This window comes from Vicugna pacos, chromosome 1 (assembly GCF_048564905.1).
Source record: "Vicugna pacos chromosome 1, VicPac4, whole genome shotgun sequence".
Taxonomy (NCBI): domain Eukaryota; kingdom Metazoa; phylum Chordata; class Mammalia; order Artiodactyla; family Camelidae; genus Vicugna; species Vicugna pacos.
Window position 1 is genome coordinate 20,277,198 of NC_132987.1, and position 13,471 is coordinate 20,290,668.

Consider the following 13,471-nt stretch of genomic DNA (forward strand, 5'->3'; position numbering starts at 1 on the left):
ATATATTTCCCTGTGCTACACAGTACAATCTTGTTTATCTATTCTACATGTTGAAATCCCAGTCTGTCCCTTCCCACCCCCAAGAATTTTTTTTACTGTGGTAAAATATACATAACATAAGATTTACCATCTTAGCCATTTTAAATATACAATTCAGTGATATTAAGTAAGTCATATTATTGTATAATCATCACTTCTTTCCTTTTTGTGGGGGGGGCAGGGAGGTGATTAGGCTTATTTGCTTATTTTAATTTTTTTTTAATGGAGGTACTGGGGATTGAACCCAGAACCTCATGCATACTAAGCATGCACTCTACCACTTGAGCTATATCTCCCCCACTGAAATCAATTTTCCAGCTTCTACAACAACCCACAAAAAAAATGGAAAATGGTTAGATCTAGCTCACTACTAGACAACAGTTCATGACCCATGATGCTCTCTTGGCTACCTCTGCCAAAAATGAGCCAGAACATTAGAACTCCTTTTCTCTTGCAAAACTGAATCTCTGTACCCATCAAATGATAACTCCCTGTTCTTATCTCCCCTCAGCCCTTGGCCACATCATTCCACTTTCTGTCTCTAGGATTTTGACTACTCTAGGTTCCGTGTAAAAATGGAATTGTCCAGTACGTGTCTTTTAATGACCAGCTTATTTCACTTAGAGTATGTAATATCCTCAAGGTTCAAACATGTTGTAACAGGTTAGAATTACCTTCCTTTTTAAGGCTGAAAAATATTCCATTAGATGTATATACCACATTTTGCTTATCCATTCAGCTGTCAATGGACATTTGAGTTACTTCCACCTTCTCACTACTGTGAATAAAGCTGCTATGAACATGGGTGTACAAATCTCCTTGAGACTCTGCTTTCAGTTCTTTGGGGTATATACCCAGAAGTGGAATTTCTGGATCATATAGTAATTCTATTTTTAAATTTTGAGGTCCCATAGGACTTCATTTTTGACATAATAAACTGGATTGTTTTAAAAAAGCATTTTCTGACAGTTTTTCTGTTACTTGCAGACAAAAGCCTCTTAACTGGTATAATGGAGGGTGGGGTAGGGAGGGAATCTTGGACAAAGGGGGCAGTTGGAGTACAGCAGATCTGCACAGAACCACCTGGCATATTCAGGAAACTGCAAAGAGCTTGTATCAGCACATAAAGTGCAAGAATGTATCACTTGTCTTTGTTGTCAAGAAAACAAAACCCATCCTAGCTAGCTTAAGCAGAAAACAAATGCATTAAAGGTATTGGGTAACTAACAATCTCTTGGCGGGTCAAAGAGTCCAGTGGGAAAACTTTTCATCTAAAAACAACGCCCAAGTCACACATCTGGTCAACATTCACAGGAACTGCAGTTTGCACAGGATACAGTAGCCTGGGCCACTACCTCTACTGCCTGAGGGCTTTCTGCTCTGCCTTGCCACCTTCACCAGCAATGTCCTCTTCTTTCTCATAGTTCTCTTCTCTGAATCAAAGTCTCACATGGCTAAAGCTCCCTGGGGGAAACTGAGTCACATGCATGCATCCCAGCTTCAAGAGAGATTTTGACCTTGAGAAGGTGGGGCACAATGGTCTGAGGCTCATTCAAATTCAGCAGAAAAGAGTGCTGTGATTGTGTGACAGTGTGAGCCATGGGTATGACGAAGGCAGACATGGGAGCTTGTTATGGACGGAATATCTGTGTCCCCCTGAAATTCATATGTTGAAGCTGTAGCACTTGTATTATGGCGTGTGGCTGTGTTTGGAGCTGGGGCCTTTAAGGACGTAGTTAAGGTTAAACGAGGTCATAAGAGAGGGGCCCTGATCTAATAGGATTAGTGTCTCCTTATAAGAAGAGACACCAGGGAGCCCGTCGTCTTTCTCCTTGTGCATGCATCAAAGAAAGGCCATGTGAGGACGGAGCAAGAAGGCGCCATCTGAAATCCAGGAAAAGAGCTCTCACCAGAAATAGAACTGACCACAACCTTGATCTTGGACTTCTGGCGTCCAGAACTGTGAGAAAATACATTTCTGTTGGTTAAACCACCCAGTCTGTGGTATTTTGTTATGGTACAGAGTTGTAGTACAAGTGTCATGTGGTTCCCATCATGGCCTGAAAACCTCCAATTTGCAATGAAAGATTTTTTAGACAGGAAAATGTAGATTGGCATTTTTGAAAGACAGCTCTGGTGGCAAAGCGGGTTCGGTGGGAAGAGGAAGAGACAGGAAGTGGGGAGCCTACTTAAGGGTGTCTCAGTAACTCAAGGGAAGGATGATGAGACACTGAGCTAACCTGAGGCAATGGAGGTGGGGAAGAAGCTCAACTTGAATGACATAAAGGGGCAGAATCTACAGGATTTGGTAGTTGAACACGAAGGACCAGGAAGAGGAAAGAGTGATGAGCCTAGTTTCTGGCTGGGGCAGTTGGGCCAGTGAAGGTGTAATTCATCCAAGTGGAATATGTAAGGAGAAACATGTCTAGGGAGAAAAAGCAATTCATTTTTATTAAACTTCAAGTATCAGCTCACAAGATACTTATTCATTACATGGGAACATAGTGACTTCACAGAGGACAAACTGGCAGACACCACCTTAACCAGCAGATCAAAGCTAATGTCACCAGCAGTGGGAGAGATGGTCACCAGGAGCTTCCTGAAAAGATGGACTGAGAACTCAGCATTGCTTACTTATGTAGGGCTTCTGCCAAAAACGCGTAACACAAATTGGAGAATATTCTGCAGAATAACTGGCCTGTACTAACCAAAAATGTCAAGCTTGTGAAATACAAGGAAAACCGGAAGAACTGTCCCAGGTTAAAGACACATAACAAAACAGCTGAGTGCAATTCATGATAAAGGATTTTCTTTTTCTATAAAGATCATTATCAGGACAGCTGATAAAATTCAAATAAAGCCCATAGATTAGCTAGTATATGGTATCAATGTTAATTTCCTGATTTTGACAGTTGCACTAGGTCATGTAAGAGAACTCTTGTTTTTAGGGCATATACACAGAAGTATTTATGGGTAGAGGCACCACTTACTCTGAAATGGTTGCAGGAAGAGGGGAAGGAGGGAGGGAGACAGAGAGATGGAGAGTAACAGAGAGAGAAAATGGGAAAGCCAAAAAGGAAATATTTTTAAATGTTAACATTAGAGGGTCAAATGGTATATATAAGCCTTAATTGATAACTAAAGAGAAAGTGTTTTAAAAGAACACATTTTTTGACTTGACAAGTTAGATGTAGGTATTTGTGGTTATCAGGTTTCAGTGAATTTTTTACTGAATAAGCATTCCTCCTCCATTCGTGGAGAGTGATCCCTTGACGAATTCAGCTCCTGGGTTCAGGCCATCTAAACTTCACTCTGCCTCCACACACCTTTGAGGCCTCACCAGTCCCCCTGGAAGATATACTCTATTAGGCCATCACCTTACTTTCCCCAGGAACAACCAGTCATTCAGATTCTGAGGCTACAGAAGCCCTGAGGCTCAGAGTCCCCTGGACCTAAGGCTTCTTGGGGGAGCACCATTCCCTGCTGTCTGCAGGCAGGCTGGAGCAGCCTTGAGTGTGACGTCCGCCTGGATCAGCCTCAGGGTTCTAGCCTCATCAGCCTCATCATCCCCTGTTCCTTATCTTCTTGGACTGTCCTCCATTCAGTGAGTCAGAGAGGGTCTCAAGACCACTCCCTTCCAAAAGCTAGGAGGTCTTCCCCAGCCAGTCTCCTTTAAGGTCTATTACTTTCTTCTGCTGTCTGGGGGGTGATGAGTGGCATGATCCATCTCACTGTCCTGGTGTGACAGGACACTACTGTGGGTATCTCCCCACATCCTAAATATGAGGAGCCAGACCTCCTGTGCAGGGTCTGCAAGAGACTTGGGGGACACATTCTGCGGGCCAGCTTTAGCCATCTCTCCATTCAGACCTATAGTGGGCAGAGGGTGGAAAAGTCTTCCAGAAAGGGTCGTTAGTGTGCTACGGCATTTCTCCATGCACCTCTATGGGCAAAGGCAAGGAGGGCGTTTCTTATCAAGAAAAGCGAAAGTGACCCCCAAAGGACTCCTCATTACATCTGGAGGGTGTCCCTGGAGTGTGACAAGCATGAGAAATCTAAAAGTGAGGGGCTGAAACTACTGCCCTAAGATTGCAGAACAGCAGAGCGAGAGAGAGCGAGAGAGAAAGAGAGACAGAGAGAGGGAGAGGAAGCAAGAACTAGATGCAGTGGGAGAGCACTTCCCTTCCACAGAGAGGGCTCACGATTCCACAGAGGGACTGACTGGAGACATCATTTAAAGTGCTTCACCTGAAATGGGAGGTGCCAGATGGCCAGCCCTAGCAGAGGGATAAGCTGAGGAAGTCTAGGGGCCGAGTGTTTGAAGTTTCCAGCTGTTGACTGGAGGAGACATGGCCAGAGTTGAGGTTCAGAACAGAGAATCTTCAGGAAACTCACCAAAGTGGTCCATGAAAGAAAGAGGCTGCTCTGAGCACCATGAGGCTCAGAGCTGCAGTGCTGCATCATTCCGGGACAGGTCATCCAAGGCGGTGTCATTCTCCATCCCCCTTCCCCTGGACCCTGTCTATCCCCAAGGAGTCAGCCACCAAATTGAGTGCAGAAGGAGCTCAGGAAAAACGGCGAGAAGTCAATCTCATCCTCCCTCCTGTAAACCCTCCAGCCTGGGGCACATCTAAATCAAGGCAGAGGAGAAGCCTTGACTTTGAAGTGAGAAATTTTGATTATTAGTCTAAACTAAACATTTAATTACTGACATGAGCCATTTTTTATAACTAAAAGTGACTGAACCGGCAGTGAAACCTGTATGAGCCTTCACCCAGGGCTGGGAGAGTAGAGGGTAGAGAGAAAGGACATGGAGGGGGAAATAAAGTCATCAGTGCCCGCAGAATTCTGCTTATGCAACACAGTGGTTAGTGCAGGAGCTGCTGGCTCCTCCCCCTCCAAGCTGCCCTGCTCTTCCAGTCAGGTCCCCTCCCTCTAAAGTTCTTTTTGTCTTCAGGAGTGATGTGTGCCCTTCTGTACTCAAATAAGATTTTCCTATGGTTCTTTTCTGGAATCAGCGTTGCTGTTCTAGGGCTAAACGTCCAAATAGCTTTTTCACCTCTAACACACCAATGGAAGCTGCTCAGAAGTTGCTGTCACCATCAGGAGTCACTCACCGTCACGGACTGCCTCTCAGAACTGGACTTTCCCAATCTCTTACCACTGGGAAAACTACCCAGTGGGAGATGGATCTCCAGGATGACACTGGAGTGGTGTGACCTATAGCCAGAACAGCATCAGTTCCAATCACAGATAGCCTCTTTACTAGCTGTCTGACCTGCAGGATTTTAAAAAAATCTTTCTCTACTCAGAGATATCAATAAAATGGGAATAACAATTACAACACAAACAACAATAAATGACAATAATATCAGATCCTGTGGGTCCAGGTGAAGAGTCTGGCACAGAGTAAGCACTCAATACAGGGCACTATGAGTTCCAATGTCTTGCCAGACGGTAGAGATACTTTTCAGAGAAGTTCCCCTTGGATTTGCATTGTTGAATCACTCTCCTTTTGGGGTGGGGGCGGGTAATTAGCTTTGTTTGTTTGTTTGTTTATTTAGTGGAGGTACTGGGGATTGAACCCATGACCTCACCCATGCTAGGCATGCACTCTGCCACTGACCTATACCCTCCCTTGAATCTTTCTCCTTATTGATGTTTTCCCACCCCTGAACTTTGCTGCAGGAAGAGGCTTTGGGCCTACTCTGTGGCCATCTCCTTTCTAGTTCCACCCAAGTCTCCTTTGCTCCTTCCTCAGAGTTTGGAAGAACGCAAGGGCATCCTCTACCCAAGCACCACTCCATTATTCCCCCACGGCACTGGGGACGGGTCTGGGAGGTGACACATCTATCTCCAACCTGCACGAGTACAGCCAGGTGGGTCTCTAGCCATCCTCCTTTGATGAGTGCTGGAGGGACAAACTCAAACGGGTACCAACCAGGCAAGTGATAGGCTTCTTGGCCTCAGAAGACCTTGCCTATATCTTCAGAGCATGAAAATCAGCTGGGCCACAGCCCAGTTCTTGCCAACTGGGTGGAGCATGTCTCCAGGGTTCACGGTGAATGGACAAATCTGCCCAGACAAAGAAATTTCTCAAGGACAGAGTAGCAATGAAACGTAAGCATGATTGTCCAACTTTCTGGTTTTCTTTTCAGACCCATTATTTTGTCAGTCTAAAGTGATAAGAAAAGTTCAGTGGAGGTGCAGTGGATATACCATCACAGTTCAAAAAGGGGGAGGCTGAGAAAAAAGTGAAGTCAGGCAGGCCTAAGAGCATAGACTGTCCCATGCTCCAGCATTCAGGCCTTCGATGTCCTGCTCTCAGAGCGCAGCAAATTTGAAAAGATTTTTAATGGAGGAGTTGGAGGCTTTAGGAGAAAAACTTGTGTGTGTGTGTGTTTTTAATAAATTTTCTTTTGTTATAGTAAAAGGTTTTTTTTTTTTTAATAAAAAAAAATTTTTTAATGGAGGTACTGGGGATGGAACCCAGGACCACATAAATGCTAGGCATGCACTCTCCCACTGAACTATACCCACCCCCCACCTTGTGTGTATTTTTGAGCACATCCCTGTTGTGGCCCTGTTTGATTTTGAGGTAAGCTGTTAAAAGTGCATTTTGAACATTCTGCAAATACTCCTAATATTTAAGGTCTTGTCTCACCTTCCACCACTTTAAATTATCAAAAAGAAAAATGCCTGAAGTGAGGGGCTATTGTACAATGTAGCTGAGTGCATCATGCTTGAGACACAGACAGTTCTCTAACAAGATGAATGGGGAGATCACGTCATCAACGACCAAAGGAACTTGCCTCCCTACCACTTCTGCCTCCGGAGTCGACAGCCCTGTGAAAATGATCTACATTTAAATATTAAAAAGCAAGCCCATTTCTCTTCCTCTGACTCACCAGAAAGAAGGTGAATAAATAAATAACTCGGGGCCAGGAAATACCCCTTCTGTTGCCATGTTATAGGTTGATGGGTGTTGTTTCCAAACAATGCTGTATAACTGACCCATCTTGGGATTTCTTTCTAGCTGTAGGACACATTCTTTTTTTGAAGTGAAGAATAGTTAATTTACAATGTTGTGTTAGTTTCTGGTGTACAGCAAAGTGGTTCAGTTTTACATATATATTCTTTTTAATATTCTTTTTCATTATAGGTTATTACAAGGTATTGAATATAGTTCCCTGTGCTATACAGTCAGACCTTGTTGTTTATCTATTTTCCATATAGTGGTTTGTATCTGCTAACCCCAAACTCCTAAATGATCCCTTTCCCCACCTTTCCTGTTTGGTAACTATAAGTTTGTTTCCTATGTCTGTCTGTTTCTCTTTTGAAAATAAGTTCAGTTGTGTCATTTTTAGACTCCATATTATAAGTGATATCATATTTTTGGCTTTCTCTGGCTCAACTTACTTCACTTAGTATGATAATTTCTAGGTCCATCCATGTTGCTGCAAATGGCATTATTTCTTTTTTTTTTTTTTTTTGCAGCTAAATAGTATTGCATTGTATATATACCACATCTTATTTATCTATTCATCTGTCAACGGCCATTTAGGTTGCTTCTATGTGAGGACATATTCTTATTAAGAGTTTCCCTACCTCGGTCACCATGAAGCCAGCCAATTTATGGGTGAAAAATGACTGAATGGGTTAAAACCTGATTAAGAAATAGGAAAAGACGAAGTAGTGAATGGAGGGGGTAGAGAGAGGAGTGAGGGCCTTTAAACACATTCATTAATAATTTGAGGAAGGAAGTGAAGGGCCAGTTTGTGTATGATGCAATATTGTTCCAGTTACCAAACCTCATGAAGAAAGGAGAGGAACTCTAGTTGAATTTAAAACACAGTGCAAGGGCAATTAAGGGAGGGGGATGAAACAGCCTTCCTGTCATAGCACTGTGAGTAAATCCTACGAGTCTTTACAAAACTTTATTTCCCAAATATTTTACACTCAGGAAACACTGATTCTGCTAAAAGTCTCTGGCAAAGCAGACCGCTGCCAGTAAAAGAATATCAATGTCCTTACATGTTTATTCAGAATTAGAGTAATTGGGAGTAATTTCAGATGGAAAAAAATGGAGTTTCTGAGTTTTAGTGAAAGACTATGATAATTTTGAACTGTGCAACAGGAAGACTGCCTGGGAAGAAAAAAGTGTAATTTTTACACTTCATGTAAAATTGTTTTTCACACAACTTTGTGATAGAGTTATGGACTTGGGAATAAGCTAGTGAAAAGAAAGGAAATGAGAAGAATCTGGTATGGATATTATTTTTAAAAAAGAAATCTCTAAAAGCTGGCTTTTAATTTCAAATGATAGGATGTCGTTAAGGTTTTCCATTCTTCTTTTAACCATTTGGACAGATATGAAAATGAATACTGAGTACATAACAGGATTTCCAAAATAGGAAAATATCTAGTCTGCAGAGTGGAGGAAGAAAGTGGGCAAATATGATTCAATTTCATTCATTTGACAGATATTTATCAGTGGAGTTAAATATCCAGAAGAAGAGATAAACAAGTACACAGGTTTATAACACCAGGTAGCTCAATGCCACAAAGAGGTACAAATAAGAACCTCTGTCTATGAGAGAAAGAGAGAGACAGATGGGGCAGCATTTGGCCAGGAGGGAGGAAAGGCCCTCCTAACAGAGCCCAGCTGGGGGAAAAGCGGCCCGGTATGGCGGGAGATAAGAGGAGTTAGGTAGGCTGGGTCCATTTTCAACGCTGAACACTTGCCTGAGGAGCGTGAACTTTACTCTTTAGTCATTTCTAGTACTTTTCATGACCTGCAGCGTAGCGTGCTTGCTGGCTGAAGGGATGAATGAAGCCGTTGATGCTTTTTTGAGCAGACAAGTGACAAACCCCAATTTTTGCTTCAGGAAGATTAATTTAAGTGGTGTGTAGGCAGAATGAGAAGGATGGGAGACCTATTATGAGTTCCAGTCAAGAGCATGAGGTGACATTTACTGAGTTAATCCAAATACATGCCCAGCATTCCACTAGATGCCTCACACATGTACTCTCCATCATGATTTAATCCTGAGAATAACCCTTTGAGGAAGGGATAGTAAGTATAGTATTCCCAGTTTATTGCTGAAAAACATGTTCAGAAAGATTGAGTAACTTGCCCAAATGTCACACATGTAAAAGTGGTAGAATTAGGCTCCAACCCAAGTCTGTCTGTCTCATAAACTCATTCTTTTTGAAGATGAAACACACACACAAAAACTGTAACATGTCGACACTACTCAGATGAGGATGGTTTTAACAAGGACAATGACAGAGAATGGAAAGAAAGGAAGGAAGAGAGAGATTTCGGCAGAGTCAGAAGGATGTGGCAACTGAAAACAGTATGGGGCCGAGGGATTCAGAAAAGAGTCAGAGTTTTAGCCTGGATAACAGAATATGGCTGTGAACTCAGATTCGGAAAAGGATGATAGGGAATATGTTTCGGATCTATTGTTTGAAATGAAAGCAAAACACATGAGGAGGTAGGTTTACTTTCCCCAACATGTGTACAAATCACACAGAGGTCAACGGCAACACGCACAGACCTCGAAGGGATCACTCCTTGGCCACAGACACATACCAAGGCCATTCCCTGCGCTGCCCAGCCTTGGCACAAGCAGCTTCTGCTCTTTGGCACATTTCTGCCCCTCCCGCCTTGTCTTCTGTTGGTTCCTCAGTACATTTCCCAGGAAGGCATTCCCTGACTTCCCAGTTTAACCGTCTTAGTTCTTTTCTCCCGATGCCTCTTTTTCTGTGTCTCCCCCAGACTGAGCTGCTGGAGAGCTGGGGCTGTCTTCACCTTGACATGTGTCTCTGAAGCTATCTATTGTCAAATCTGACCCCCAAAACACATTTGTTGACAGACTGACTGACTCCTATTCTTGCCCTAGAAAACAACTACCCTGCCCTATTAAGTCACAGTTTCTTCCTTCTTAGGGCAGAGCAGTTAACCTCAAGACTAGGAAATCATCTTCCTCCTCACATACCAGGGTATTATTCATACAGTTTACTCACTGCAAAAAGTTTCCTTGAAATAAAGCTAACAACTAGCCAAAGATTTACAAATTTCCTAGTGTGAATCAATTTTTTCACAAGCTCATTTATAGGCTGGGGCGGGGGGAGCGGAGCGGGGGGGTGGGACCCGACCCTTCTTAGCTCTGTTTCCATTAATACCCAAATGGTGGTAAAGGCTTCAAAATTGGGATGGTCTCAGGCATTCAGCTTGTGATTGCGAGTATGGACCTTTTTTTGAACTAGAATAAAGTGTTCTTACTCAGAAGTAAGAATGTGTACGTACGTGTGGCTTGAGGGTGGAGGCGTGTGGATATTATTACGGGAGTCTCTAAAGCACCTCTTGGCTCGTTTTGAATAGGGTAGTTTTGAGGTCTGTGCAACTGTCAAATTCCATTCTATTTTCTTTCCGCAGGGAGTTCCCTTGAGCGCTAGAGGTGGAAGTCCGCTGATGGGGACGGGGAGGGGGGCTAATTTCCAGGAGGATTTGGGGATCTCAGAAGGCCCAGGGTTTTCCCTTAGTAGGGTTTTGAGGCTGCAGAGCCACGACTTGGAGCCACATTTGGCCAGCTCCTGGGCTTTTAGGAGGCCAAGCGGAGCAAAGCCTGGAGGCGTTTAGCGCGGGGAAGCCGGGCTTAGGCGGAGCGGGGCGGTGAGTGGAGGTGGGGGGGCCGGGTGGGGCGGGGAGAGCCAGGCCGAGGCCCAGGGGCGGGGCCAGGCGCGCGGCTCACCCTGGCGGAGGCCGCGGCTGGGCTCCGCCTCGCCCGGCTACGCAGGCGGCGGGGCTGCGGCACAGGCCGGGCGGCACCATGGCGGCGGCGGCGCTTGCTGCTGCGGCGCCTTCTTCCGAAGCGCCGGCGGCGACTGCGACGGCAGAGCCTGAGGCCGGGGACGAGGACAGTCGGGAGGTCCGAGTGCTGCAGAGCCTGCGGGGCAAGATCTGTAAGCGGGGGCCGGGCTGAGGGGTCCCACCCGGCGGCGGCGGCGGCGGCCGCGGGGCTGAGGGGGCGGCGGGCGCGCGGGGGTGGCGGCGCCGAGCCGCGCTGGGCTCGCGGGGCCGAGAGTGGCCTGGGCGGTGGCCGGGGCCGGGCGAGGCACGCGGGGAGGGCCGGCACGGAGAGGCTGGGAGGGGGGTGTGTTGGGGGAGGCGTCTCTTGGACGGGGCGGCGTGGGCTGGAGCTGCCCCTGTCCGGAGGGAGTGGGGAGTCGGGAATTTGCCGGGGAAAGGGGGAGGCTCCGGGGGCAACGCTGGCGCGAGGGGCTCGGCCTCGGGGCGCGGCCTGGGCGCGGGGACTCCCCGGCCGGGGGTGCGGCCAGGGGCGCGGGCCGGGGGAGTGAGGAGCTTCCGGCCGCTCTCCAGCGCGGGCCTCCGGGCGGCTGCGGGCGTCGGGAGCGGCCCCGCGCTGGGAGCCGAGCGGTAATTACCGGGAGGCGCGGCCGGAGGAGGAGGAGGAGGAGGAGGAGGAGGAGGGCGGGGAAGCGGGGCTGGCCCGAGGGGAGGGGGCTGCCTGTTTCCTGAGTCGGGGAGAGGTGGGAAAAGGCGCCCCGAGTTGGAGGAAACGGGTCGCCCTGGGGCTCGGGTTGCCGCTTCGCGGGTGCTCGAGAGTGAGTGCGCCGGGAGGGGCTCGGGCCGGACACCTGTACTCGCCCCATCTCGCTGCGGCGGGGACTTGAATCGAGAGACAGCGTGACTGACAGGGACTTCAGGCAGGATGTAGTGGCTTCCTGTGAGCAGGTCTCGAAACACCGTCATCCAGCCCGCACTTAACCCACTTAATTCCTTTCTTTCTCATGCGTTTAATTGTTACTGTTGTGAGTGAGCCAGTCTAGTTGCCTTCAATTTTTTTCTCAGAGATTCTGCACATTGCTATGGACAGACCATTTGAGTTCAGTCATTTGGACATTTATTTGGCTTCCGATTTTTTCACAGAAACGCCCCCCCCCCGCGCGCTCCTTGTAAGCTGTATCAACATAATTTATTTTTGCTTTTATTTAAAATTAGCTTTGCTTTCTTGATTCAGTATCCTCAAATTGGAAACATGCTTTATGTTTCATGTAAATAACCCTTAGTCATGAGGAGTACTTTTCACTTTGAAGAAAACCGAGTTGCATTAAAATGGTTAACAATGCTCTTTCTTGCGCAGGATGTAAAAGTGTCCTCTTCCTGAGAAGTGATGTTATTAATTGAGCTTGGGTTTTCCCACTTTTCCTCTTTTCAAGTTGCTCCTACTTTCAAGTATTTGGGATTTTACTAAACCTCAGAAGCAGACATGTTAAATTCTCTCACCTTTTTATTCCCAAAAGTAGTCTGTCCTGGGCTCTTAAGAGAGTAGAGTTCTTAAAACCTGGGAAAATGACACCAGAGAAGAAGACCTTGTCTATAAGTTCCCATTGTTGAAGTTACCTTCTAGGGTATAAAAGTTTTTCCATATTCAAATTAAGTCTTATGCTTAATATTTGCATACATCTGTTTTAAACATGGGAAAACTATAAATGAATGGGCCAGAGCACCTCCTTGATCTCATTTTCCAAATTTTTACTGCTTTACATTTTAGTGTCACTTGATGCTAGGCAGTGTCGAGCCTCGCTGATTGACTTAGCTGCAGGTTATGCCGTGGAACTGCATGTACACATGTCTTGGAATTGAGTTAGGGTTGGGCTGTTTTCAAAAGGACTTAGCTGCCCTGCACTTTCACCTGCTCCATGGCGAAGATAGCACTGTAAGTGATGTCACTGTGAGTGAAACTTGGGCCTACAGATTTAAAAACAGCAACAACAACAACAAAACACAGCTTTGTTTCTACGGTTTAGAGCAACCCCACTACCCAGATTTGGGAAACTGAACATCCACTTGCTGGGAATGATATTACCTCTTTAACTGTAGTTGAGGTATTATGTCTGTTATCTCAGTTTCTTGCTTTTTGAATTGCTTGGCTTACAGCTCAGGTCATGGAGTGCCTATTTCATAGAAAAAGTGTATTAGGATGCTTGTAGGTGAAGTTTCTCCCCACCTCCCTCTCCTTTTTTTTGTCCTCTTTTTAAGCTGGTGTAATCTAGAGTTGGTTGACTGAGCTTCAGAACCCTGAGAAGAAATGCTATTTTCTGTTTCCCTGAAACTGACATGTGGGTTTTGCAGGTTGAGGGCTCGGGGGCTGGAAGAGTCATTATTAGCAGGTGCTACAGTCACAGAAATGGGATGATAGTGCTTCTGACAATGCAGATGTTACGCAGCTTGGGGATGGGGGTAACCCTGTCAGCTTTCCTTTTCACCATGCTGGGAGACTTGGGAGGAAGGCCTGGTAGTGCCCACTAGCCTGGAGATGTGCTGGCAGATTCCAGACTGCTGGTTGAGAGCCTCTGACTTGGATGGTTAGAGATCCACAAAGCTGAAAGTGAGCCTGAA

The 13,471-nt window shown here is 46.0% G+C and overlaps 1 protein-coding gene and 1 non-coding gene across 3 annotated transcripts in view; one reads left to right on the forward strand and one right to left on the reverse strand.

Annotated features, from left to right (window-relative positions):
* Positions 1–262: 262 nt before the first annotated feature.
* TRNAT-AGU (transfer RNA threonine (anticodon AGU)) lies at positions 263–335 on the reverse strand. The gene has a single exon. It is a non-coding gene; the product is annotated as a tRNA-Thr (tRNA).
* A 10,489-nt stretch (positions 336–10,824) lies between these two features.
* The window catches only part of RASA2 (RAS p21 protein activator 2), a 111,436-nt gene continuing 108,789 nt past the window's right edge, over positions 10,825–13,471 (forward strand). For both annotated transcript variants that reach the window (XM_072958409.1, XM_072958420.1), the window contains exon 1: positions 10,825–11,010. In XM_072958409.1, the coding sequence (XP_072814510.1) occupies positions 10,878–11,010 (133 nt within the window). In that variant the 5' untranslated portion in view covers positions 10,825–10,877. The remainder of the gene's footprint in view (positions 11,011–13,471) is intronic.